Here is a 25675-nt window from a genome sequence, read left to right as displayed (position 1 = left end):
AGTGTTTGCTCTGCATCTTCTTGTGAGATAAAAAAAATTACTTGAGTTCCTACAGCGAAACAACTCAGGGCCACCCAGCTGAGATGTTGAAAGCGGTTTACAGTGGTTGATATCAAACTCCATCTCCCATAATGAGAAGCATGAAGGATTTCCTTACACCAACACCTATTAACTCCAACACCCGAACATGGAGGTTACTGTGGTCAGGAAGACTCATTGTTTCTTTCTCACAGTGGCACAAAATGGATCTGCTGAAATCCTGTGATTAAAAAAGAGGGAATTGTGGGCATCAAAGCTGCTTTCTCTCTTTCAGCTCTACAACATCCTGAACATGTTGCATCTGTAAACTGACTCACAGGATGGACCAGCCTCTCCACACAGAGCTGATTTGCTAAACTAGAGTTGTTTCTTCTTGACTCTCAAGGGTCTGATGGGACAGACACCCAGGGGTGGGTGATGGTGGGTGTAGAACATGGACATGCACACAGGACACCTGCATTTTCTATCCCTTCTCCCCCCAGGACATCGTACTCAGAAGTGGAGGTCCGAGACTACCTGTGGCAGATCCTCAGTGCCACCGAGTACCTCCATGCACACAACATCCTGCACCTGGACCTCAGGTCAGAGAACATGATCATCACCGAGCCCAACCTGCTGAAACTCCTGGATTTTGGGAATGCACAGTTCTACACACCAGAGAAGTTTATTACCATGGACAAATGCTCGGACTATGTGGAAACCATGGGTGAGTAGAGCTCAGTCACAGCGGCTTGGGGCTTATCTGCAATCTGTGCTAAACAGAAAGACAGAAACATTGGTCAAGGCAGCAGATGGTCCCAACAAGAAGAGTCTTCCAGGTGCTGCTCTCCAGTGACACTGTGAGTTTGTGGGAGCAGTGAGTGGTGACAGTTGTCCCACTGCAGACCACAGGGGACAGAGCTCACAGCAATGCCGCTCTGGCTGGTATCCATGTGTCCATTTATCCAGGGATAAAGAATTGCTGCCACCTGCCCAGAGGTTCTCATGGTTTCACTGCAATCAGCATCCATGCAGAAGCTTCTCTGTCCTGGGAGCTGCCTCTTCTTCCCTGTTGGGAAGGCAGCAAAGCATAAAAGTATCCACTGCCTTTGTGCTACTCTCAGTGTGTTGGAGAGGAACTTGCCTCACACCAGTTTACTTTTCCAGCTCCAGAACTGCTGACAGAGCAAGGAGCCCTTCCCCAGACTGATATTTGGTCCGTCGGAATCACAGCCTTCATCATGTGAGTCAGTTGATTGTTCCCTACCCTGGCAGTGGCTTTAAAATCACAATTTCAGAGCTAATCTCCTTTGGTTATGCCATGGAAAGCTGGGGGATGGAGGGGATGGATGGGCAACCTGTGTCAGGGCCTCACTGCCCTCACAGGGAAGAATTTCTTCCTAATATCTAATCTAAAGTTCTTCTCATTTAATTTAAAACTGTTCATCCTTGTCCCACCACTACAAGCCCTTATCCAAAGTCCCTCTCCAGCTTTCTTGGAGCTCATTTATGTATGGGCTGGAATGGGCTCTGAGGTCTCCCTGAAGCATTCTCCAGGATTAACAGTCCCAGTTCTCTCAGTTTTTCCCCAAAGGAGAGGTGCTCCATCCCTCTGCTCACTTGGCTGGCCTCCTCTGGACTCGCTCCAACAACTCCACATCCTCCTCATGCTGGGAGCCCCAGAGCTGGAGGCAGCTTCATGTTTTCAATTCTCTTCTCCGGGGGCAGGTTGAGTGCCAACTACCCCGTCAGCTCGGATGTACCCTGTGAATTCCTGAGAACAGCCAGGAAAGGAAAACTGAAGCTGACGCGGTGCTACGCGGGTCTCTCCGGGGGAGCAGTGTCCTTCCTCCAGAGCACCCTGTGTGCAAACCCTTGGTGAGAGGCTGCCTGTCTCCCCAGCAGCAGATCCCAGCTGTTGCCCCTTCTCTCCGTTTGCAAGGAGCCTCCTCATGCAGCACGGATCCCTGACTGACCCCTCACCTTTGTCTGTCCTAGGGGAAGGCCGTCAGCCTCCGAGTGCCTTCAGAGCCCGTGGCTCCAGGAGACAGGTCTGGACAACAGGCAGCAGGCACTGGTCACCTTCCCCACCACCAAACTGAGGAATTTCCTCATGGAACGGGAAAAGAAGAGGGGCCTGCTGTGCTCCAAGTATGGCCTCATGATTGCACAGTGATGTGGATGTGGTGACAGATGGGAATTGCCTCCCTGTGCCCTCCTGCACTGAGTGTTTGGTACCAAACCCTCCTCCCGAGATGTGGTGCGGCAGCTGAGCTGGGGGAGCTGCTCTCTGCCCGACCCCACCGTGTTTTATCCGTGTGTCCTGCCTGCCACGGGCTGTTTCTGTGTATGTGTGACCCCTGGGGGGAACTGGGACACTGGGTAGTGAAGGCAGCAAACTCCACAGTGACCTTGTAACGAGCAGATTTTGTACCGCTAGGAGACTTTGCCACTCTGAAACAGCTGCTCTTCCCTGGGGAGTAGGGACGTATCTCCCTGGAGATATGGCAGCAGTGTCCCTGGTAAAGGCTGAGTGTTTTAACTCTTTTTAAAAATCCTGAAATGTCATGTTCCTCTTTGACCTTCAAACCCTGCTTTCCTCTGCAAAGGATGGTGTTGGCTGTGTCATTGCTTTGTACTCACACATTCAGTGTTCCTTTGAGTTTCTCTGCAGTGATTGATGAATCCCTCAATCTTCCATATGAACAGCAGTAAGAGGAGGCTTTCTCAGAGCTGTGTCTGGCTGTGTTTAGAGGAAGGAGAACAGGAAAACATTGCAGTTCAATTCTGAAAGTGAGGCTGTTTATCCAGGAATGCTTTTTTTCCCACAAGTTTAACCTATATGGTTCCAAACATGAAAGATGGAGCATTGTGACTCCTTCCCTTGCTTAGCATGCAGAGCAGGAACTGTGACTGAGAGCAGAGGAGCTTTCACTGTGCTGTGGGGAGCAGGCACCAACTCAATAGATTGTAAAATTTGGAATGTTTAAGTGATATTGTCTTTACTGTGTGCGACAGGAGAGAAACTCAAGGGCTTAGGACCAGACTCCGTGCTCTGGGAGGAGAGGAGTTGCACAATACAGACACTGCAATGAGGGCTGCCCCCCAGGAAACCTTTCAAGACTCTGGATCCCATCCAATTTAACTTCTTCCACAAATTCAGTCAGGTTTTTGTTGGCACAGGCTGTTTCTTTGCTCTTGCTGGTGCACTTTGGGATGGGAAGCTCAGTGTCAGGGAAAAACCTATCTAAACATAAAACTTAATTGCAGATTAACTCATTTGGAGCTTTCATGCTCTTCCATATATGACTTCCTTTATTTTGCTTCTCACAATTGCATGCATTTGAGCATGTCTGAGCTCTTTTATAGACTCAACACTGTTTGGTTAAATAAACCATTCTGACGAGCAAATAAACACAGATTTTTCTGCTGAATTGATTCATTACTTTTACATTCCTTTTCCAATCCCATTCCACATTTGTGAGCACACACCCCTCGCCCCTCAACTCTGACCTGGGCTCTCTGTAATAACCAGTACACACTCTCTATTAGCTGGGAGCCACATCCATGCAAGACATCCACATGAAAAATCCTTTTCCTAGAGCTTTGGAAGGAGGACACTACTTGGTCAGGATGTGATGATGGCTCTGAGCTGCCCAGCTACCCCCAGGCATTCCTGAGCATGGTTTAGAACTCGCATTGACCAGAATGTGAGAAGGGCTTCAGAGGAGTGAACCCATGGGTGACAAAAAAATAGGTGAGAGCTGTAGATGGAGCATGGAAGGAGTGAAAAGTGCTGGAATTGCTAATGGAAATATTGACTGCTGTCGCAGTCAAGCCTTACAGGTAGGTTTTTTTTTTTTCCTTGGTTCTGCCACAACTGCTTGATAGTTTCTGTTGAATTTCCACCACCACCATGAGGTTGGGGCTAATGACCAGTCAGGCAGGTAGGCAGATTAACACACAGTTACAACATCACCCTGCCCTTTGCAGAACAAAGCAGAATCTGGATCTGACGTTTGGACGTGTGTGAAAAAGTTTGAGTTTCATTCCTCGATCACAAATAATCTCCAAAGTTCAAGGTTAGTGTCAGCATTAAAATCAATCCACTGTTCTCCATGCAGGAGAGGCTTGGATTTAACTTGTGGAAGGAAGTGGTTAGAACCCTAATTGTTGAAAGGTAATAAAGCAAAGCAGAGCTTGTTGAGCAAAGTTTTATCCTGCACTGATCCAGCAGATAAAACATATGTTTGAGTGGCTGTAGCCCATAAGGGATTGAGGCTGCTCTGTTTGGAGGCCTCATCAGATACAAGAAGAGAACCACAAACAAGACAATTTGAAAACCCCAAGGAAATTCTTACATCTCTGGAGAGGATATTTTCTGCTCTCTGACCTTTCAGTGGTTCACCACAAGCTGATGCCATCCTGCCAATGATACTAAAGGTAGAAAATAAATGATCAGGTGCAGGGTGTGACCAGACAAGTGTATGGACCAGTCACCTATTTGCACCCAACCAGCCCTTTTCATCCCCTTGCATCTCAATTTTCCTCCCAAATCACCTAAATCCTGTTGCTGTAGGACACAGAATGATTCACACAGACATGGTTCAATGTATGTAAAAGGATGATTTTATTTTTGTGACTTCAATATTTATAGATTCTTGACAATGACCAGGGATTGGAGAGTCAGGTTACCACCTTCCCAATCACACTGGTAATGTGAAACGTCCATCAAAAGATGTTTCTTGGACAGATGATATATACACATCTATGTTTATAGTTACTTTCCTGGGAAAGTGGCTAGAAACTATGAAAACAAGATCAGAAGGTTTAATTTTCAGGGTGACAAAATCCCTCCTTTATCCCCCTTTGGTTCTTCCCCCAAACACTCCTAAGTTCTGTGCAGTCCCAAAATTCCCCTACACACCATAGGATGTTTCCCCTGCCTTGACGCAACCCCCTTTATGCCAGGCAGTGATCCAGAGAGCTGTTCCTGATGACACATCTCTATGGGAGTCATGCTGGGACCTGATGCTCTGCTGGGGCAGCCCGGGGAGGAACCTGGATAAAACCCTTGTTCCTTGGAAGCCCCGAATTTGGGTTTCCACCTCCCAATCTGATCTTGTGTTCCTACTGGCTTTCAAAGGGCTGATGGCCCCCAGGATGGGGTTGGGATTAGCCTGGCAGGATACATTTTGTCTCTGTGCAGATTAACTTCTATCCCATAACTAACACAACACAGCAGCAGCACATGAGGAGGAGGTAAAAACAAAAGCCATGACAAACATTGAGCAAACATGATCATATCAATGATGGCACTGCACTGATCTGATAACCACGGGATCAGACAATCTGTCCCATAGGTGACGCCAGAACAAACACCACCAGGACTCCCCAGGTTAAAAGCGTGGCCGGTATCTGAACTGAATGTCATGGACAGGCTGCATCGTCCCAAACCCCCAGCGGCTGATATCTATGGCTGGGATCTCCTCCTCCTCATTGACCAGCTCCAGTTCAAAGTGACTCAGCATCAAGAACACAAACAATTTCATTTCAGCAGTAGCAAAGAACCGCCCAGGACAGGTAGAAACTCCTGCCCCCCAAGGCATGTTGACAAATTTCAGCTTTTTCCCATTTCTGTAGAAATCTTTCCTGGTGCCATCTGGGTTTACAAAACGATCGTATTTAAATTTGTGAGGCTCCTCGTGGATTTCTGGGTTCATCTGCACAGAGATGTGTGGGAACAGAGCCACCCTGTCTCCTTTGCGGAGGGTGAACTCTGTCCCACTGCTTGTCGTCAGACAGGTGTCCTCGAGGACAGCTCTGACCAGCATTGGGGCTGCCACCAGCCTCAGGGTCTCCTCCAGAGCACTGTCCAGCAGAGGAGTCTGGTTCAGCATGTCCCTAGTGACAGTAATTGGGGGGCTCCCTGCCTTTATTTCCTGCCCACTCTCCCTTGAGACTTTATCCACCTCATCTCTCACAGCCTTCAGAGCCTCAGGATGTTTCAGCAGATACAAGAGGAGCCAGAAGGCAGTTGGGCCCGTGTTGCCTTGGGATGCCCAGAGCAGCATGAACATGAAACGATCCCGCATGTGCTCAGGGACACCATTTTCAGCCAGAAGTTGGTCTTGATCACTTATCCAGCCACTGATATTGTCCTTCTGCCAGACCTTCTTCACAGACAGCATGTTCCAGAAGTGTCTCTTAAGCCGCTCAGCTTCTCTTTTGTCCCTGGGAGGCATCACAGCATAGGCCAGGTGAGGGAAGAAACGGTCGTACTTCCGAAACTCCTGGAAGAGCTGATTGGAGTGGAGGCGATCCTGCTCTTCAGCTTTGTCCTTGTTCCCTGCCCGTTGGGGTGGCTCGGTGCCATACAGAGCCAGATAGCCGGCTCTGAAGACGATGTTGTAGCAGAAGTGGAAGAGGTTTTCCTCCTGCCACACTCTCTTTTCTCCTGAGCTCAGGTTGAAAAGCAGCAGCTTCCGAAAGCTCTCCATGGTGGCTTGTGTGAGGACAGTGAGGCCATCTCCCATCAGGTGCTTTGTGCTTGATATATGAACTACATTTTGAGTGGCTTCAATGGGCTTGTAGCCAAAAACCTGCACAACCAGCCGAGCTGCATTAGTCCTAAAGTCCAGTTTGGATCGCGATTCCTTCACAATGGTGCCAAAGCAGAAGGGATCCATCACAAAAGTGAAGTAATAGCCACCGATCAGCACCGTGAAAACATCCCCATGCTTCCTCTGCATCCTTTTGAGAAACTCTGAGCTGTCCTTTCTGAATTCCAGCAGATAGCCCAGCCAGGGAATGGTACCTTTTTCCAGGGGTGGCTCATCTGGTCTCCGTCTCCGAAACACACCCAGGACATAGAGCCCACCGAGCAGCGATGACACCAAGGTACAGAGGAGAATCACCCAGAGCATCATGAGAGCTCTGTGCCGGGAGCTGGGACTAGAGACAGGCTGAGGCAGGAATGTGCATTTTATCCCCACCCATCACCTGATAGGCAGAGGCAGAGCTGACAACCTCTGTCATCATTGCCTGCCAGTGTTTGCCTTGCCCCTGAGGAGCACTCCAGAGTGAACTTGTCCCTGGATAAACAGAGATTTTTAAGGTGGAAGGTATGTTGGAATCCCATTGCAGCACCCATGCTGTGTTAGGGGGATGGGTTTTGGCATGAGGCAAACTCCCTTCTCTAAGCTGCATGGAGCCCAGATTTTTTGTAAGGAAAATGTTCAGAGAATCCCACTCTGTAATTTCTGCCTTTAAGACCAAACTATGGACACCCACTGAAAAAATGAAACCAAAAGTGGATGTTGGAAATGAGCACAGGACTGAGGCAAGGAGGTCACAGCTGAGCTGATTTGGTCTCAAAAGCCAAGAGCAAGAAAAGTCTCTGACATTTTGGTGTTCTCCACAGCACATGGTGTCCCAGGACTGCTTTGCCAATGAACAGTGGAAGTGTTACTGCTCTGAGTGCAAAGCAAAGCAGCAGAGCTGCCCCACGAGTGAGAAGAGCTTCAGTCACTGCATTGGCTTGGCACCAGAGGAGTCCAGAGTCTCCAAACATCCCACCCAGCCCCTGGCCGGGGAGCAGTGCCCTAAGGGACCACGGCACTTCTCCTTTACCCACTTTCCCTTCTGCTTCTCAAACTCCTCTGTTACCTCTCTCCAGGTGGAGTCTGGGGACAATGTCAGGAACCTCGTGTCCCACCTGGCACTGCTCTTCTGGGTGTTGCCAACCAGATCTACACAGACTGTCACCATAGCCTGTCCCAGCCACTGGTGTTTGGATCTCTTCTCATGCAGGATGGAGAGTGACATTAACTCCCCTTTATTTCCTGGCCTTTGCTCTTCCCTAGAGCATCCCATCATTAGTTTTCCACTGTCCCAAGAGCCTTCCTCTGTCTGGGATTACAATCTTCATCTTCTTTTTAGCTTCCCAGCTGCCGTCCCTTTCCACATGCCCTCCAGTGACCTGACCCCTGGAGTGAAGGCCACATCATAGCATCAGCTAAATATTTATTCTGGCTTTGTTTTTTTTTAAGAAAAGCTCCCAAACTTACCATTTTGGAAAAACACTGTAGCAATGTTGGGAAGAAAAATAACAGCAGTGATCAACTCAAAGCCCTTCTCAGTCCTGTAAATTTATGTGGTAATAAAATAAAGGTGATGAGTGTTTTCTCTTAAATTAATAATTTTACTTGTACAGCTCTAGGCTGTACAGACTTAATAGGTTTTCAGGATGGAAAGGGACCATTTAAGGTTCAGGAGCATATGGGGTGAATAATGCTTTGAAATAAAAGTCAGCAAACTCAGAACCTTGAACTTCAAAGCTGCACTGGGTAATAAGGACTGACCATCAGTTCTCTGTGCTCTTCTGTTCAGGCAATGCTCTCACTCTGTGGTATTTTAAAGCCAGTATTTATGTTACAGGTGGTATATGTGGATCTTTTTTAGCTTGTCAAACCAGATCTTGGAAGGCAAATACCTCCACCACTGTTCTGCTGAGCCCACTTTTTATCTCTTTCTCACTGATTGTTACTGGTTTGAACTTTGTTTTGATCAAACTGGTCTCAAATCAGCTGATGATCAAACTGATCTCTAACCAAGGCTCTGCCCCTTGGACAGTCAGTTCCCTGCTCAGCAGGTCTGAGTGTGGCACAGCTCACCATGACAGAGAACAACTCAGCTTAAAGGTGTCCAGTCCTTCCTGTTGTATCTCCTGGTAGAAAATGAGATTATCCCAGTTAAATCATCTAGCAGATGGTAAGAGCCAGAAGCAAAGCCATCCCCTGGCAGTGTTTCTGGCCTGTTGGATGAGCATGGAAATCCATTCCTCAGCCCACACAAGGGAGGAGGAGATTCTCTTCTCAAGAATCACTTTGCATTTTTTAAAGTACAGCATTGAGAAATCTGCTCCTTTACTTGCTATTGCCTCACATAGTCTAGATGGGAACTGGGTTTCTTTCACTAGTGCAAATCCAGGACAATCCTTTCGTAACAATTCCACTTGCAACAGAAACCGATCCCACATGTACTTTTCCAATCTGAGTATGGAAAGTCCTCATCTCGAGGCTGCTGCTAGGATGAGCTATCTGGTTACACAGTGCTGTGGGCTCACACCAGCTCCATCATGGGCACAACTGGTAAAATAGAGCACAGAGGGCCCACACATGATGTAAATAATGTAAATATTTATGATGCATTTGTGATGCTCAACATTTCTATCTCAGCTGCATATCTGCTGCAAGATGCGCTCGTCTGGGAGTCCTGGATGGGAAAGAAAGCGCTCCTCCTGAAAATGGCCTGAGGTATCTTCCACAAATATGCCCTGAACCGTTTCTTCACAAAAGCATAGAGGAAGGGGTTGAGACAGCAGTGGACAAAGGACAAGCTCTCCGTGATCTGCAGGGCATAGTCCAGTTTCCTACTGCTTTCACAGCTCCTGATCACACCAACATCTTGCAGGGAGTGGAGGATGAGCACAACATTGTAAGGACACCACAGCACAAAGAAGACCCCCACCAGAGCAAGGACTAAGCAGAGAGCTCTCCTGGAGCCAGGTATTTGTGAGGTGTTGAGGACACACATGATGCGGGAATAGCAGAACATCATGAAGAGGAAGGGGAAAAGGAATCCCAGGATGTTTTGAATCACCCGAAAGACAACTTTCCAAAATAAGTGTTCCTGGCCATAATCCTGGGTGCACATGATGGTTTTGTTGTGAATTTGCCTTGTGCTGGTGAAGAGGCCATCAGGAATGGAGAGAGCTATGGAAAGGATCCACATCACTAGTAAGAGGAGGATGGAATTCCTACACACTGTGGAGCTGTGAGGAGAGCAAGCATGAACTGTCTGCAGATATATGTCCAGGCTCATGCAGCTCACAAAGAAGATGCCACTGTAGAAGTTCAGAGTGTACATGGAATTTAAGAATGGGCATAAGATGTCCCAGGTGACCCACTGAGAAATGTACAGAGCCCAGAAAGGAAGGGTCAGTAGCAGGAAGAAGTCTGAAACCACCAGGTTCAGCAGATACAGCTCAGTCATCTTCTTTTTCTTCTTGATGTACATGAGGAGGACAGTAAACAGGAGGGCATTCCCAGCCATTCCAAGCAGGAAGATCATGGTGTAAAATGATGGCAAGAACATCCTGCTGAAGGAGTGCACCTCCTCTTTGGTGCAGAGGCCATAGAGCCCATAATCTTCCTCATCCAGGTACTCGTATGGGTATTCACTCAAATTGGCAGCATCCAGCCACGTGTCTGTGGTTGTTGCTGTCACTCCTGAGGTTGTGTTTGACCAGTGGCTGCCTAGGAGCAAGGGAAAGGGATCAAAGTATTGTTCCAATTCACACAGGAAGTAAACATCACATCACAGAGGGCTTTTCTTTAGTTCATAGAATCACAGAATGGTTTGGGTTGGAAGGGCCCCTCAAGATCATCCAGCCCCACCCCCTGCCATGTGCAGGGACACCTTCCACTATCCCAGGCTGCTCCAAGCCCTGTCCAACCCGGCATTGGACACTTCCAGGGATCCAGGGGCAGCCACAGCTTCTCTGAGCACCCTGTGCCAGGGCCTGACAGCAAAGAACTTCCTCCTAATACTTGATCCAAACCTACCCTCTTTGAAGCCATTCCCCCTTGTCCTGTCACTCCATGCTCTTTTGAAAAGCCCCTCTTCATCTTTCTTGTAGGCTCCCTTCAAGTACTGGAATTTCATGGGTTTAAATTTCTGCCACTGTATGGTGAGTATTTTGTGTCCTGAACAATTTGGCCTTCACCTAAGCATAGGAATAGCTTTCTATGTGTACATATTAAAAAAAAAAAAAAAAACCCAAAAAAAACAACAAACAAACCAAAACCCAAAATTAATTCTGCTTTCCTTACTCGGACACATAAAACTTTAAAATGAATGAGCATGGTTTCCTCTGCCATAAGTCACTACTTCCTCCTGACACCACCACAAAAAAAAGCAGAAGCTTTTAGTGAAGTTTCCACTCCCAGTTACGGGAAATCCACCACCACAGCTCACTGTTAGCTGCTTATATTCAACTGGGTCACTACTGAGAAAGCAACATCTGAATTCTTGGTAAAGAACCTGCCACCAGCACCTTTATGTCAGTGGGGCTGTTCCCAGAGGGGAAATGCTGAACATCTTGCTCCTGGGAAGACACTGACCCCTCTCCATGCCAACTCTAGGACAAGAAGACATGGATTCTGGTAAAAGGCATTAGTAAGTGCAAAATATACAATTCATAGGATCCCAAAATGGTTTTGGTTGGAAAGGACCTTGAAGATCATCTTGTTCCAACCCTCCTGCTCTGGACAGGGACACCTTCCATTATCCCAGGCTGCTCAAAGACTCATCCAAGCTGAGGACATGTAGGCACCAGAATCCAGTCCTCAGTTATGGTGAGAGGGAGAGATTCAGCTGGAATAATGTTGCTGGAATCAATTCTGCATGAGACAAGGCATGAGACAATCCCTGCAGTGGTCACTCCCTGGAACTGTTGGCGTCAGTGTTTAGATGGCTGCAGCCTAGATTTCAGGAAATGGTGAGTGATTGGGAGCCTCCTACTTCTGGTGTCTGATTTTCAGGAAAAAAGCTGTCACTGAGGAGCCCATTTCACACAGTAGGAGAAAGGATTTGCCTGGTGCTGTTGGCACTTTGAAGGTTAATGAGGAGTTTAAAAATCAAGGTTAATCTTCAGATTCTGACAGCAAAACAAAAAAAAAAAAAAAACCCAAAAAAAGTTTTGCAAAATCATGTGAACACCCCTTCACCCCCAAACCCACATTTTTTTCAGCCATAGCCAAAGCTACCCATCTTTTCCCTGGGGCTCATATTCCAGCAATCCCAAACAGGCCTGGATGTGTAGCTCCAGTCTCTCCTTGAGGATCTGTTTCTCCCTGCAGAGATCTGCAGCCACTCAGAAATGAGAACATGAAGCTGTTAGTCCCTGGCTGTGCTGTGCATCCCAACAAGGACACATCCCATGGTGGATCTGCAGGTTTTAGGGATGGCTCCTTCCCCACAGACACCCGGGGAAAGGGGAGCCCCTCCACCCCACAGACTCAGAGTGCGAGTGAAGCTCTGGACATACCTGCTATGGTCCCATGACTGAAATTGCTTAAATACCCATTCCAGGCAGTTCTAGGCAGCTGAAAAGAAAAGAAAAAATGGGTTTGAGCTGGATTGAAATGTTTTTACGTCTCACAGTTCTTTGGCAAGTGCTGCAGAGCACTTCAGACAAAGCAGTGGGAGAGCAGGGATCTACCATGGAAAAGTGCCACAAAAAGATTTGTCTGGGAATTAGTTTTTTAAAATTTCTTTTCTGTATCATATTTTGGAGGAAATTCGCCCTCAGCTGTGACTGCAGGTTTTCGAGAGGAAACCAAAGCTGCCCACCCTGCTGATCGCAGCAACACCCGAGACTCCTAAACACCTTCCCCCTCACACCCCCTCTGCCCACATCAGGACAAACCATTCCCAAAATTTGCATCTGGGGTCTCTTCCAGCCCACTGAGATGCCTTTTCTCTGCCACATCTTTCTCTCTCCACATCAGCCCAGCACTGGCATCCACATCCCCATCCCACAGCTCAGAGTGGAAGGGAGGGCTGAGCTCAGGAACTAATTCCAATCCCAAAGTGGCTACCTTTCAAAAACAAAAGAGAACCTTGACAGGTTTCTTGTGTGGCTTTGTCTGCAAGTGAGAAACAGAAAAGGCACTTACAGGAGCTTCTTCTCCTGCTTCCATCCTGCCAGAGGCTTGAACCAGGCTTTTAGAAACTTCTTTCACTTCTGCAAGAGGACAGCCAAGAAATGTGAGCTTCCTGGTTTTGTTTTGTTTTTCCTGGTGTTCATCATTCCCTGGCAGCACTGGAAGAATGATCTCCACCCTGTGTCTGAGCACAACAGCTACAACAGCTCCCAGGGCTGAGACCCTGCTGTAGAAATCACTGTGTTTTCCAAGAAATCCAAGCAACCCACGTGCCACCTGGATGCTGTAGGATCCTCATTCCCTGCAGGAGCAGAAATGGCCTCTACCAAAGGTGCTTCTGATGAAGTGGTTTATTGGAGGAGTTTTTTGGCATCAGCACAGGTGAGTGATCCCACTCCTGCTCATTTCCTCATCTCACCAACAAACAGGGCCATGGGAACACCCTGGCTGTGCCAAGGCTTCCCCTGTGCCGATCCCAGTGTGTTTTATACACCCCAAACCACCCCGGTAGAAACAGGAGGGCAGCAGTGATGGCCACAGCTCCATATCCAATCTGCCCTGTGGCACGGGGATTCACAGACAGAAATCTGTGTTGTTTCTACCCATTTCCATGATTGCCACCATCAGCTGCTGCTGCATTTAAAGTACACCCTATAATAAATATATATTATTATAATGCATGTGCAACACATTAGCTCTGTGCAAGAAGCCACTCGTAGAGCTGAGACACTGGACAGACACACAAGGAAGCTGCAGGTGACAGAGGTTTCATTAGACCAGCAATTACAATGAAATAGGTTTTTGTTTTTAATTGAGTTTCTGCCCTGAAGCAGAGAATTAAATGTGCCTCTGAGAGTCACTGGAGAAAGTGGCCCTCACTGTAATTTATTACAAGATTATAACTCAATTTCAGGGCTGGTAATTTCATAGATTTTTTGTTTCCTTTCAGACTGCAGGGCTCTAATGGTTTTGGCAATTAAGATAATCAGATTGGGGTAATGGACAGCACATTTAGAGAGATGCAGCACTTGTCTGAGCCACTTTATTTTGTGTTGCCCAAAATGCCACATGTCAATGGCAGAGTGACCCTGCAAGAGCAGCAGCTCTGCCTTCCCCCCAGCTCAGATATGGGGAGGTACAAACACCACACAGGAGCACTGGGCTTAGGGACAAAAAGATTTGTCTTTGCTGTTCGGCTCTGACGAGCTGTTCTCAGATTTAGAAGGTCTTAGGCATCTTTGGGATCCCAGTGGATTCTTCTTCCTCTTCCAGAGTATAGTTTAAGTCAGGAGCAATTTCTACGTTGTCTTTGGGCATCAAAACCCTGGCACACAGTGGGGTAAAACGAGATCTGATTGAAAGCTGAAATATAGCCAAACATAGTCAATGACATAATTCAGCAGCAAGAAGATCAGACTGAGGGCAAACCAGAGAAGCTATGGCTGTCCCATTCCTGGAAGTGTTCCAAGCTGGGCGGTGCTTGGAGCAACCTGGTCTGGTGGAAGGTGTTCCAGCCCATGGCAGGGGGTGGAACAGGATGAATTTTAAGGTCCCTTCCAACCCAAGTCATTCCATGATTCTGACATCATGTGGAAGCTCTTCAGCAAAGGACAAAGCAAGAGCTCAAATTTCACATAATCTCAGAAGGGTTTGGGTTGGAAGGGACATTAAAGACCATCTCAATAAGGAAGATGTGTGCTGATGTCTTTATAAACAATTCCATGGATGAGAGGATGGTATTAATGGCTTTGAAATGGGGCTCAGCGTCGGTATCAACTTCAAGCTGTGGGTTTGTTACAAAGCCCAGACAGTTTGATTCCTGAAACAGCCAAATGGGGCTGCACAACCCTGAGTTTCTAAATTTGGGGGGTAAATAATATGTTCGAGGGGGGATATATGTGTCAGGCGGTTCGGGAAGGCTGCACCTCCCTGTTACCTCGGCCAGTGGGGAACGAAGAGGGCAACGAGCTCGTCTGGGATATTTGGTTTATTTGGGATAAAAGGAGGCTGCGCCCTCTGAAACCTCGAGAGAGAAAACCCCGCGGGCTGTGCCCCAGTGGCCTCTCTCCCTTTATCCGAATAAAGCTGCAGGACTCCTCTGTCTCTTTATGGACACGGGCTTTTCCCAGTGGGATTGCCGGCACACATGCCATCCCCCGCCATGGCAGGGACACCTCCCACTATCCCAGGCTGTCCCAAGCCCTGCCCAACCGGGCCTTGGACACTTCCAGGGATCCAGGGGCAGCCACAGCTGCTCTGGGCACCCTGTGCTGGGGCATCACCACCCTTACAGGGAACAATTTCTACCCAATATCTAATCTAAATCTCTTCCCTTTTAATTTAAAACTGTTCACCCTTGTCCTGTCACTCTACGGTGTTGCCCACAGTCTTTCTCCACCTGACCCTACGTCACAGCGTGACAACACGACAAGTTTTTGAAGCGAAAAGCAGAGAAGCTGCAGAAGACAGCGGTAGCTGTTTTTCTGCCCTGCAGACGATGCCAGACCCGCTGTTTTGGGGCTAATCCAGAGTCCGAGCCCCCGCCAGGCTCCCGGTACCGCGGACGCGCGCAGGCCGTGACTGAGGCAGGGCTGGGCCCCGCAGCGCCCCCTACCGGCCGCCACCGCCGCCCCACCGCAATGCGGAGCGCCGCGCGCTGACGTCACCTCCAGCCCCGCCCCCGCCCCCGTATAAGGAAGCGGTGGCCGTTGCCACGTTCCGGATTGGCTGCCGGCGGCCGCGCGGGCGCGCGGCACGCTGGGAGTTGTGGTCCCGGCGGAGGGGCGGGGCGGAAGCGGCCAATAAGAGGAGGGGGCGGGGCCAGGCACGGTAGACGCCGGCCGGTGTCGGATGAGCGCGGTGAGAGCCGGGCGTGGGACGGGTGGGACCCGAGGCACAGCCGGGAACACGGCCAGAGTTCCGCAGGGGGGATGCGGGTGCCTGGGGCTGGAGCGAAGAAGGGCTCCCATGTGGGTGACACTGACTGGGGCAGGAGTAGAGCAGAGGCCCCATGTGGGGTGTGGGGATGTGGGGCAGGAGGCCGCAGTGCGGTGAAGGTGCCTAAGGCCGCAGTGGGGAAGAGTCCCCATGTGGGGTGCGAGGGCCTGGAGCTGGAGTAGGGAAGGATCCCCATGTGGAGCTGGGCAGGCGGAAAGCAGCCTGGGGGTACCCAGGGCCTCCTCCTTGCCGGAAGGGATGCTGGGACCTGTCACCCTCCACCCGTGGCCCTCCCTTAGTGTCCCCCGCGGGTGACACTGGTCACACAGGTGCCCTGAGCTCCCTGTTTGGTGTCGGCAAGGTAAGGGCAGCCGGGCCGTGTGTTTCACCCAGTTTCTTCTGTCCTGAAGGTCACAGAAACCTCTCGTGGTGGATGATTTGTTTCACTTTTTTTCCTTGTGTAAATCTCACCTCTGGCTGTCTCCTCTGCTGAGTGACAGGTAGCTCTTGTTCCCTTCTCTGAATGAGTCAGGCTAAAATTATAATTTGCATTTAGCAAATAAGAGTGGTTGTAGCAGGCACAGAGAGACCAAATCCTTTTGCCTTGCAGAGGAAATGGTTTTAGAACCAGTCAGTCTGCTCACATGGGTGTGCACGAAATGCTGTGTAACCAGGGAGCACAGCCACTTGACCACCTTTGAAATGTCTCTTCTGCCTATGGTTACTGGCACCTGCTTAATGAAATTCCTCTTGGTTTATTCCTAGAGCCTGGGCCCTTTCCATGTGCCCCTGAGCTGTGTTTTGCCGTTGGTGGCAAAGCTGAATAATAGCAGTGGAGATTTTTATAGACGGGCTCTCTGTGTCTCTCTTATTGGCAGAAATTGTCATTAACTGAATGATGCTTATGCTGAGCACTAAGGAGGGAACAGGTCTTGATGTAATCTATGCAATTCCCAGTGCAAAAAGTTGGGAAGTTCTGGAGGATGTTCTCACTTTGGTGATGATGGTTTTGTGAGTTGAGCCCTTCTCAGGGCTGTTGCTGCTTTTCATTTTCCTTGGGGGAAGGTGAGAAATCACCTGTGGATGACTTCTCCTGATGTGACCCCACAGGAGTGTGCACCTACTGAGGGCTTCAGGATTTGCTCCAGCTCCTCGATGGTGGCTGTTCTCCACCCTTGTGTTCTCCGTCAGGAATCTGGAATTACGTTGATGTGGGATAGGCTGTAGTGGCTGAGGAGCTGCCAGGCAGGGCTGACCTTGTGCAGCAGCTCGTGCTTCCCAAGCCGACTGCTGTGGCTGCTGCCCTTGGCAGGGAATGAGGGGGGAGAAGTGAACTTTGCTGAGGTCAGAACTGCCATAAAGGCCTGGCCTGCGAAAGCCAAGTGGAGTGGTGAGGCATTGGATTCCTAAAAGGAAAGGCAAACAGTGACCAAAGCTTTCTGTGACTGCCTGTGAGCATGGCAGGGGTCACTAGGATATATAACAGTGTGAAAACAGACGGCAGAAATTTGTTGCTTTCCTACTTTTTTTTGGTTTTGTTTTGTTCTTACCTCTCCTGGTAAGCAATTCTGCTTCCCAGGGCTTCACTTTAATTAAACCATCTGTCCACGGTGCCCGTTCTTATATCTCACTGCATGGATATTTGTGACTGGTGGAACACACAAGGGATTTTCTTTTCCTAGAGATTCTCTTTATTTGGGGTTTCCAAAACCTGAAAGGAGGCTCTTTGTCTTCACAGCCACCATGTCACCCAGCCAGGAACCTGTTTTCCCTGACTATGAGACAGAGACCAGCCAGACCTCGAAGCTGATAAAAAAATTTAAGGAGACACCATTTGTGCCCATTGGTGAGTTCAAAAACGGAGAAATGTGTTTGCATAATCGGTGGGAAACACCATCACTGGTCACCTGTTTTTCTGTGGAAATTACTTAGAAATTACTTCCCCATAATAGTTGCCCTACAAGAAAGAGGGAAATTAATGAGGTCTGTTACCTTAAATAAAAAACCTCAGAGCCTACAAATATAAGAAAAAAACCCAAACCAAGAAACCCTGAAAGGCTTTTTAGGTGAAGCTAGAAAACATGTGAAGGTGATGCTGTCAAGTGGTTAAGGAGTATGTTGTGCAGTTGTTCTGGACCACAGTTCCTGGGAATTATATGATCACTACAAAGTGAGTTAAAAGCTATCAAAATACAAAGTGGAAGGATTTAAATCAGTCTGTCTGGTAAGCGTTTCAGCCTTCTGCTGCCATTGCATAGTTTAGAATGCATTTTTTTAGTAACTTTAATGTCACCCCAGCTTGAGGAAGTTGTTAAGAGTTCTCAGCGTCTCTTTTGAGACTCCCAAAAAGCTTCTGAGAGCAGGGATCAACTTTTGTCTGACACAAGACACATTTTGATTTCCAGCCCCCTTAAATGGAGAGCAGCGGGATCACTCAGGGTGAACTGTTCCAAGTGTTTGCCAGCAGATTTCCGTCACTAGTTCCGTGCTCACTGGACTTTGTCTCCGCCTTGCTGGGCTGTACCATGAGCCCCAGTTCCCCGAAGCAGATTGGCAGAACTCACCTTTGACCTGTGTCAGAGCTGGGTTGAAGGCCCTAAAACTCTTAATTGGTATTTAATGAGGGTGAATTAAGTGTTTATACTTGGTGGCAGTGGTAATGCTCTGGCTCAGGGAAGACAAACTGCCTGTGCTCTGCTCAGTAAAATATATACAACACTTAAAACTTGGCATCCAGCTATGAACTGTGCAAATAATCCTAAAAATGGAATGAAATAGATGGAATTGGAAAAGTTTATGCACTTCTGCTGTATATTCTGTGAGAGCATCGGTGTTGGAGCTGGCAAAGCTGGGGCTGTTTGCTCTGCTGAAGAACTGTCAGTGAATTCTGACCCTGGGAAAGAGACCTGGTGGAGCCTCCCTCCTCACGGCTTGGGGACAATAACATGTGACTCCTCCTATCCTGGTGGCACCTGGCCAAGTGTGACCACACCTAAGACAGCAACTGTAGCAGGCCAGTGGATACATCAGGGAGCATCCACACACTGAGAGTCTGAGCATCAGCTAAGTGGGGGTCTTGTGAGTGAGTGTCCATGCAGGAAAGGAGATGTGAGAAGCCCTGGTTCTGTCTGAAAAATATCCAGGGAATTCTGACACCTTGAGCTGCTCCTTTGGTATTTTAATGCTGGTGGAAATCTCTTGCTCTTCCCTGCACTGACTTGTGCATTGAATGAGGTGGCATGGAGTGAAACCAGGGCTAGGATTTACCACCAGACAAAAACAGAGTGATTAGACCAAAACAGGCTTATTTTAGGATGAGAGAGAATAACCTCAAATTGTGCCAGCAGAGGTTTAGACTGAATATTAGGAAAAATTTCTTCAAGGAAAGGGCTGACCAGGGCAGTGGTGGAATCACCATCCATGTAGGGATTGAAAAACAGTTTAGCAGTGGCCTTGGCAGCTGTGAGTTGGAATGGTTGGACTCAGCGATCTTAAGGTTCTTTTCTAACCCAAACAGCTCAGCAGGTTGTTTGGTTTAGGTGGGTCCCTTCACTCCTCCCAGTGCCCCAGATCTCCACTCAGAGGGATGCTCTCGTTGCCTTGCAGGGATGGGTGGCTTCGCCGGCGTAGTTGCCTACGGGCTGTACAAGCTGAAGCACAGAGGTGACATGAAAATGTCCCTGCACCTGATCCACATGCGCGTGGCAGCCCAGGGCTTCGCCGTGGGAGCCCTGACGTGTGGTACGTATGGAATGGGAGCTGTCCTTGGGAGCAGCAAACCATGGACAGCCTCTTGTATCTCTGTATCAGCTGGCATGGCTGGATGGAACTATCCAGAACATTTATTTCAGGATGTTTCTGCTCCTTACTGATGCTAAATCAGCCTTTCTGGAGTGAGTTAAATACTTAAGTATTTAATTTCAGAGTAGAAGTTTTGATTATGTCTAGACATGGAATGTGAGGTTCTGCCTCTTACAGGCCAAAAAAAGAAAACATTCATCTAACATTAATATTTTCTGTTGTAAATACGTTGCTGCTTCTGAGTTTAGTGCATTGGAAGATCTACAGCACGTGTAGAACATGGTATTACATATTTTTATGTATATGTTATATGTATATATAAACATTTTCAGGACTGGACTTGTGTCTCTGAACGTACAGGGATACTGTGTCCCTGATCTGTACATCCCAGGTCTCATCTGTGTGGTACATTCCATGAAACACTGTCCAAACTGCATTCCCAGCAGGAACAACAGAAAAGCTGGACTTTGGCCACAAAAGCAACTAGAATTAGCTCAGGATCTGCATTTTCATAAATTGTATATTTTCATACCCAGTTTCTCTTTGTATGAAGAATTTTGTAGTGTTCATCACTGCTATTAAAAAAATGCAGCTGAGGAGGAAGGGAAATTCTGTCTTGCTGAGAACTGTTCAGATTTTGAAACCCATTATTTTTTATTTACCACAGTTCTTTAATTCTGCTTTTTTTTTCTGTCTTTTAGGTGTACTGTATTCCCTGTTCCAGGATTATGTGGTGAAGCCCAAGGAATAGTGGGAAGCCCTCTGAAATCCCTGTCCTGGTGGTGGTGACCTGTGTACTGCAGCTCCAAACCTCCTGTCAAGGGGTTCTTGAGGAAAGCAAATAATACATGGCATTAGAGAATTGTTCTATTTTGTGTATGGTACACTGTGCTGAACCTGGCAGCCTCAGAATGTCCACTGGGGGAGTGGGTGTTGGGGTCTGGGTCTCTGATTGACACCACCACATCCCAGTTTGTAGGGGATATCGTGGAGTGCAATCCCTCTATCTTCCCCTTCAGCTCAGTCCTAAAACCAGTGACTTCTTTTGCTGTTGTTGCCCAAAACCATGATGTCTGAACTGGCTTCTGTCAGGGAATGTCAGGAATACCTTGCTGTCATTTTCTAGCCTCTGCCTCCAACTTTGTAATTTAGAAGCTTCCAGTAGCACTGACTTCTAAAATATTGAGAGAGATATATAAATATCTATTTTTTTTATTTAAGGCATAAGATAAATATGTTGCAGCTATTTAAATGTTATATTTATTCATTGTTAACAAAGACACAGGCTCCCTATTTTCGCTAAATCACACCTTGGATTATGATATTTTGTAACTTTATTTACTGTGTTTTCTGAGTAACATCTAAATGTAACATTTAAAATACATTTTGTGAAAACTAAACCTTAATTTGGTGGTTTTAATACTTTTAAAGTGTATGATCTAGCTGATTTGTGCAGTACTGTTCCTGACATAAAATTTTTAAACATTTAAATCTGAAAAGCCCTTCACCTTTGAGTTATTAAAATCCTTGTCTGTTATTTTACACTCAAACTCCTTGTACCTTCAACAGCAGTCACAAAAATAAAAGCCAATTTCTAAAAAAAGCACATATTCTCCTGTTAGCTGACATTCCATGGTGACAATCTCAGATATTACAGATACAAGGTATAGACTGCACCTGTCTGCGACCTGCTGTACAGAGCCGGGGGAGATTAACCACGAATAAAAATGAGGAGTGGAGGTAACAATTGTTTGCTTATGGATTTGTAAAGGGGGGCTCCCATCTCATTGCAGAGGGATGGCGTAAGCTGAATAAAAACCACCTGAGGAGGGTGCAGCTCTCCTTGACTCCCGGCTGCTATCACCCTACCGCCCTTGGCTGCTCTCACACGGACGGAGATGGGGAGAGGCGCCGACGCATTTTGCTCCTACCACCGCGAAGGGGGGAGAAGGAGACGCTCCCGTGGCGCCGAGGGGCCGGGATCGGTGCGGGAATTGCGGGAATGGCGACAGGGGCACGGCGGCGGCGGGAGCGCTGTGTGAGGGGGGAGCCATCATGGCGGCTGCGCTGAGGGGAAGGGCGCGCGCGCGCTCCTGTTGCCACGGGCACCGCGTCGGGCCCGGAGCGGGAGCCGGGGCCGCATCTCCGGTGCCGCCGCTGCCCAGGAGAAAACGGGGACAGCCGAGCCACCCTCCCGGTGCCCTCGGGAACGCGGCTCGGGTAGGGGCCGGGGGAGGTGCGGGAAGCGCGGGCAGGAGTTGCTGGGATGGGGCGAAACAGCGCGGCGCTGCCAGGACCCAGCAGGTCCTGGCAGATCACAGAGCGAGGCGGGAGGGTGACAATTGGTTACAGGTTTGCAGTTAAAATATATAAACGTCCACATAAGAAGTTCCCCCTCAAAATGAGCAAGAAATTCTTTCCGCTGAGGGCGGCAGAGAGCTGGAAAGAGCTGGCCAGGGAGGGCTTGGAGTCTCCTTCCCTGGAGACATTCCGAAGCTACCTGGGCGAGTTCCTGTGTCACCTGCTCCAGGTTGTGAAAAACGAGGTTCACATAATTTTTATAGAATTTAAAAATTTAATAAAAAAAAAATTAGGAGAAAAAAATAAAGTATACAAATACGACCGGGTGTCTTTGCATTCAGCCAAGAGAGCACACCTAACAAAGGATTGTCCCTTAAAAACAGAACCCTACTACATATCCATAAATTCTCATAAATATTTATACATTCTTCTTATGATCTTCTGTTTAGTTTTCTCTTGCCCCCTTCCCAATAGATCAATCCTCTTGGCACCATCGAGATTTACATTCCCTGATACCAGAAATGCAATAAATTCTACCCCCAGAGTTCTGGTCACTGCTGTCTTCATCTGGATAAGATAGTTTACAAAAGAAAAAAAAGGTCTCCAGCTATCTTTTTCAGTCTTTGGGTTACACAAACAAAAGTAGTTTTTGTTTTAATGCTATGTCATAGCTTAACATACATGTATTATACCACTATTTCTAAGTTTCATTAATAACAGAAATAAAGAAGACTATATTATTACAGCCAAATTTTCTAATCTTATACATATAATATTCATTATAATACCTGCAAAAAGCCAATAATATGATATGCATTTATAACAAGGTGACCCTGCCTTGGAGCCCTCCAGCCCTCCTGGCTGGAGCCAGGGATGGTTTACATGAGATATTCCTGAATATTTCTTCACCCAGAGGCTGCCCAGGGAAGTGTTGGAATCGCCATCCCTGGAAGTGTTCAAATCTCACCTGGATGTGGCACTGGGGGACAAGGTTTGGTGCTGGGTTAATGTTGGACTCGAGGATCTGAGAGGGCTTTTCCATTGTAGCATTGAGGGATGGAGCTGCACCTTAAGTACCGTGTGCATTTCTGGCCTATAGACAGGTAAATAACTCAGTAAGTTAAAAAATAATAAATTAATCAGTAATGCAGTCTAAGTAAAGAAAATTCTGAGAATAACCATGAAGGTGATTTAAGGCCTAAAATAGTTACAAATAATTTTAGGATATTTTCAGAACAGAGACAATTACTGTTTGAAGATGTTCTTGCTTTTTTTTTTTTGTTAAAAAAAACTTTAAGGTCAGTGGCTAAACCTATCAAGAGGTCCAATCTAATTATAAATTTAGTTATCAACCCAAAGGTTACTGAAACCAGAAAAGCTGTCTAAATTTTATATCCAGTTTGCTTAAGTAAATGGAATGGACTCCTTATCTCTGTAGGCTTTTTCCAAATCTGAGAATCAACTTTAATCAATTAAAATTAATTTTCCAACCTCACTGATTCACTAATTCTTTGATCCCTCATACCCAGAGCCCTGTGGGCTGTGCAGAGGCTCCAGACTCTGCTCTTTGCACTTGTCAGTCCTCAGTGCACCTTGTCCAGGTGACTCTGCCCATAAGGTATACAAAGGGACACGCTGCATTTTGGTGCATTAATCAAGATAATTTGATTTCCTTCAGTGTGAAAAAAGCCCTGTGTTAATTACTCAGTGCAGGGTGTGCCTTTGGAGATATTTATGTATTGGTTTTCCTAGACCAAAGGTGCAATAGGTTTTTTTTTCCGACAACAAATGTCAAACAGAAAGAGGAAGGGGCTGCAATTTATCAGAAAACTGTCTTTAGTCATCCTAAGAAAATATTTGGGTAGCAATATTATTATTTAGAAATGTCTATTAATAATATATTTTTTATATTTAGATACATTATAGATATAGATATATTAATAATTAATATATTATTTAGTTATTATTTAATGTTATCACTCAGTGATTAGAAATTTGGAGGAGAGATGTAAGCCACACTTTTGTCTTGCCCGAAGGGACCATAAGGAAAAAGAAGATTTTCCTTCCTCTGTCAGTCCCCCATTAACCCAAAAATGGGGGGATTTACACCTTTCCTGGATGTGGGCAGAGGCTGGGTGATCCCAAACCCTTTATGCTCCCTTTAGCCAGTGTGACAATGCCACATGGGCTTGGATTTGGCTCCAACCTGCTCCTCTGTTAAAATGTTTATTTAAACAGGTCTGTTTAAGAACATTTGGAAACGTTGCTTTTTTGAATTCTGGAGTGAAAAAGACCCGACAACTTTTTTTTTAAAGGGATGTTTAAAAGCCATTTATGGAAAAAGGCTCTTGAAGCAAGGCCCTGGGGCTGGAGAGGAGGAGGAGGAGGGAGACTGGGCAGATGTCAGGGAGGAAAAGCTGCAGAGAAGCTGCCAGAAGGGGATGTTTTTCAGAGCAGTGCTGATCTCTGCTCTCTGTCACTTTTTATTTTCCTCTTGTTATGCTTTTAGTAAACAATGGAGCCAGATGTAAAAGTGAATGAAGATTTCAAAAGCCAGTTTAAGGCTTATCAGGAGCAACAGCAAAGGCGGCTGCAAAATTTGATGGAGAGGAAGAAGGAAAAGCAGAACAGGCAGAAGAACACTGGCAGCACAAAGAACACTATAAAAGCCCTGAGTGACCTAAACCTGTTTAATAAAGGACCTCCTGTAAATGAAGATGCCAGCAAAAGGTAAAGGTCTGGCAGTGCCATTCCTTCAGGAAGTCACTGGAATATATTTTGCTTATGATCTCATGAAACTCAATATTATTAAGCTAACAGGACACTTTCTGTCTTCACACACCGGGCTTTCATTATCCTGAGGAGATTCTCCCTGTCCCTAATTATCCTCAGGGCATTGTGCAGTGCTCTTTAATATCAGTATTTTACAAATGAAGGGGCAGCCAGGTACTACCTGACAAAATCCAGCCTTTTGGGATCACTGGCATCCTCTGACCTGCTGGTTAGTTCCTGCCTAGTTCTAAGCAAATAGATTCTCTACATGAATAATTTCCAAAGATGGACAGAGGCAAAGCAGCTAATGGGAGCAAGCCACAGATCTGCAGAGCAGAAGAGTGTTCCCTGGGATTTCTCTGCAGTATATCCTGATTTAGTGGATCAGATGGATACCAGGACAATTAGGCGTTTTGGTATGGATATCCCTTAATCTTGTTTTTTCTTTTGAGTTTAGTACTGGAACAGAGATTTAAAGCCCCAGCTCAGATCATTTCTTTTCCTCCCAGGATATAGTCAGCCTTTCCTTCTCACCCAATTAATGCTTCTTATCCCGACTACAACAGGTCTGGGGTTGGACACACCCCAAAGGTGTCTGCAATGCTGGCTGTGCAGGGCTTTGCTCTGTGGTAGTGGTGAAGCCAGGTGGAGAAATTCCTTCATGCGCTGGTGCCTCACCAGAGCTGTCTGATTTGCCACCTTAAGACCCCAATCTGACCTCTACCAGCTGTCCTCTTCCCTTCACTGTTTTTTTCTGATAATCTGTAGAAGATTACCATGGAAATACGAATTTTTAATGATTTCTGTGAGGCTGATTCCCATAGTTCAGATGTTTGGTGGAAAAAAGGAACTTAGGTGCTCCCATGGCACATCATGGGCAGTGTGCAGAGTACAGGAAAGCCCAGTAGTTCTCTGCTATTTAGAGTTCAGTACTTTAGGCCTGAGTAATCCCAGATTTTTTATTTACCTCTGTTTCTGTGTTACTGACTGTCAAAAGTCCCCACTGGACATGGCAGGTGTGGCAGATATATCTGGATTGTCCTTTGCTCGTGTACATTCAGCAGAGGAGTGGTTGTGAGTGATCCAATCCAGGCAGGATTTGTTTCTGGAAGGGA

At 47.1% G+C, this 25675-nt stretch overlaps 4 protein-coding genes across 5 annotated transcripts in view; 2 read left to right on the top strand and 2 right to left on the bottom strand.

Annotated features, from left to right (window-relative positions):
* Positions 1–3452, top strand: part of OBSCN (obscurin, cytoskeletal calmodulin and titin-interacting RhoGEF) — a 181241-nt gene extending 177789 nt beyond the window's left edge. The window contains 4 exon segments of the mRNA XM_088064601.1: positions 522–745; positions 1186–1261; positions 1747–1896; positions 2017–3452. Coding sequence (XP_087920727.1) covers positions 522–745; positions 1186–1261; positions 1747–1896; positions 2017–2194 — 628 coding nt within the window. The 3' untranslated portion in view covers positions 2195–3452.
* A 1172-nt stretch (positions 3453–4624) lies between these two features.
* On the bottom strand, positions 4625–9058 carry CYP8B1 (cytochrome P450 family 8 subfamily B member 1). Its single transcript, XM_014256772.2, has one exon. The coding sequence runs from the start codon at positions 6945–6947 to the stop codon at positions 5418–5420; it is 1530 nt and encodes a 509-aa protein (XP_014112247.1). The 5' UTR covers positions 6948–9058; the 3' UTR covers positions 4625–5417.
* A 140-nt stretch (positions 9059–9198) lies between these two features.
* ACKR2 (atypical chemokine receptor 2) lies at positions 9199–12837 on the bottom strand. Its single transcript, XM_005527791.3, has 3 exons — positions 12762–12837; positions 12131–12188; positions 9199–10337 (listed from the first exon to the last, which is right to left on the bottom strand). The coding sequence occupies exons 1-3, from the start codon at positions 12783–12785 to the stop codon at positions 9220–9222; spliced, it is 1200 nt and encodes a 399-aa protein (XP_005527848.1). The 5' UTR covers positions 12786–12837; the 3' UTR covers positions 9199–9219.
* A 2731-nt stretch (positions 12838–15568) lies between these two features.
* On the top strand, positions 15569–21093 carry HIGD1A (HIG1 hypoxia inducible domain family member 1A). Of its 2 annotated transcripts, none has more exons than XM_005527790.2 (4): positions 15569–15608; positions 17425–17532; positions 19293–19427; positions 20189–21093. In XM_005527790.2, exons 2-4 carry the CDS (start codon positions 17430–17432, stop codon positions 20236–20238), a joined length of 288 nt encoding a protein of 95 aa, XP_005527847.1. In that variant the 5' UTR covers positions 15569–15608; positions 17425–17429; the 3' UTR covers positions 20239–21093. The 2 variants fall into 2 exon arrangements, with proteins under 2 accessions (XP_005527847.1, XP_014112195.1); XM_014256720.2 differs by lacking the exon at positions 15569–15608 and adding an exon at positions 16097–16186.
* The last annotated feature ends 4582 nt before the right edge of the window (positions 21094–25675 follow it).

The sequence above is a fragment of the Pseudopodoces humilis genome, chromosome 1 (assembly GCF_049639895.1).
Source record: "Pseudopodoces humilis isolate 2021_Gansu_Grassland_sample_001 chromosome 1, ASM4963989v1, whole genome shotgun sequence".
NCBI classification, from domain to species: Eukaryota; Metazoa; Chordata; class Aves; order Passeriformes; family Paridae; genus Pseudopodoces; species Pseudopodoces humilis.
The sequence above is the reverse complement of the archived record's forward strand: the minus strand, read 5'-3'. Positions and strand labels throughout refer to the sequence as shown.

Coding starts and splice junctions, on each gene's coding strand:
- ACKR2 (XM_005527791.3), bottom strand. CDS start 12,785: ATGGAAGCAGGAGAAGAAGCTCCT. Junction 12,189..12,761: donor AAGCAGGAGAAGAAGCTCCT/GTAAGTGCCTTT, acceptor TTTTCTTTTCAG/CTGCCTAGAACTGCCTGGAA. Junction 10,338..12,130: donor CAGTCATGGGACCATAGCAG/GTATGTCCAGAG, acceptor CCTTGCTCCTAG/GCAGCCACTGGTCAAACACA.
- CYP8B1 (XM_014256772.2), bottom strand. CDS start 6,947: ATGATGCTCTGGGTGATTCTCCTCTGTACCTTGGTGTCATCGCTGCTC.
- HIGD1A (XM_005527790.2), top strand. CDS start 17,430: ATGTCACCCAGCCAGGAACCTGTTTTCCCTGACTATGAGACAGAGACC. Junction 17,533..19,292: donor GACACCATTTGTGCCCATTG/GTGAGTTCAAAA, acceptor GTTGCCTTGCAG/GGATGGGTGGCTTCGCCGGC. Junction 19,428..20,188: donor CGTGGGAGCCCTGACGTGTG/GTACGTATGGAA, acceptor TCTGTCTTTTAG/GTGTACTGTATTCCCTGTTC.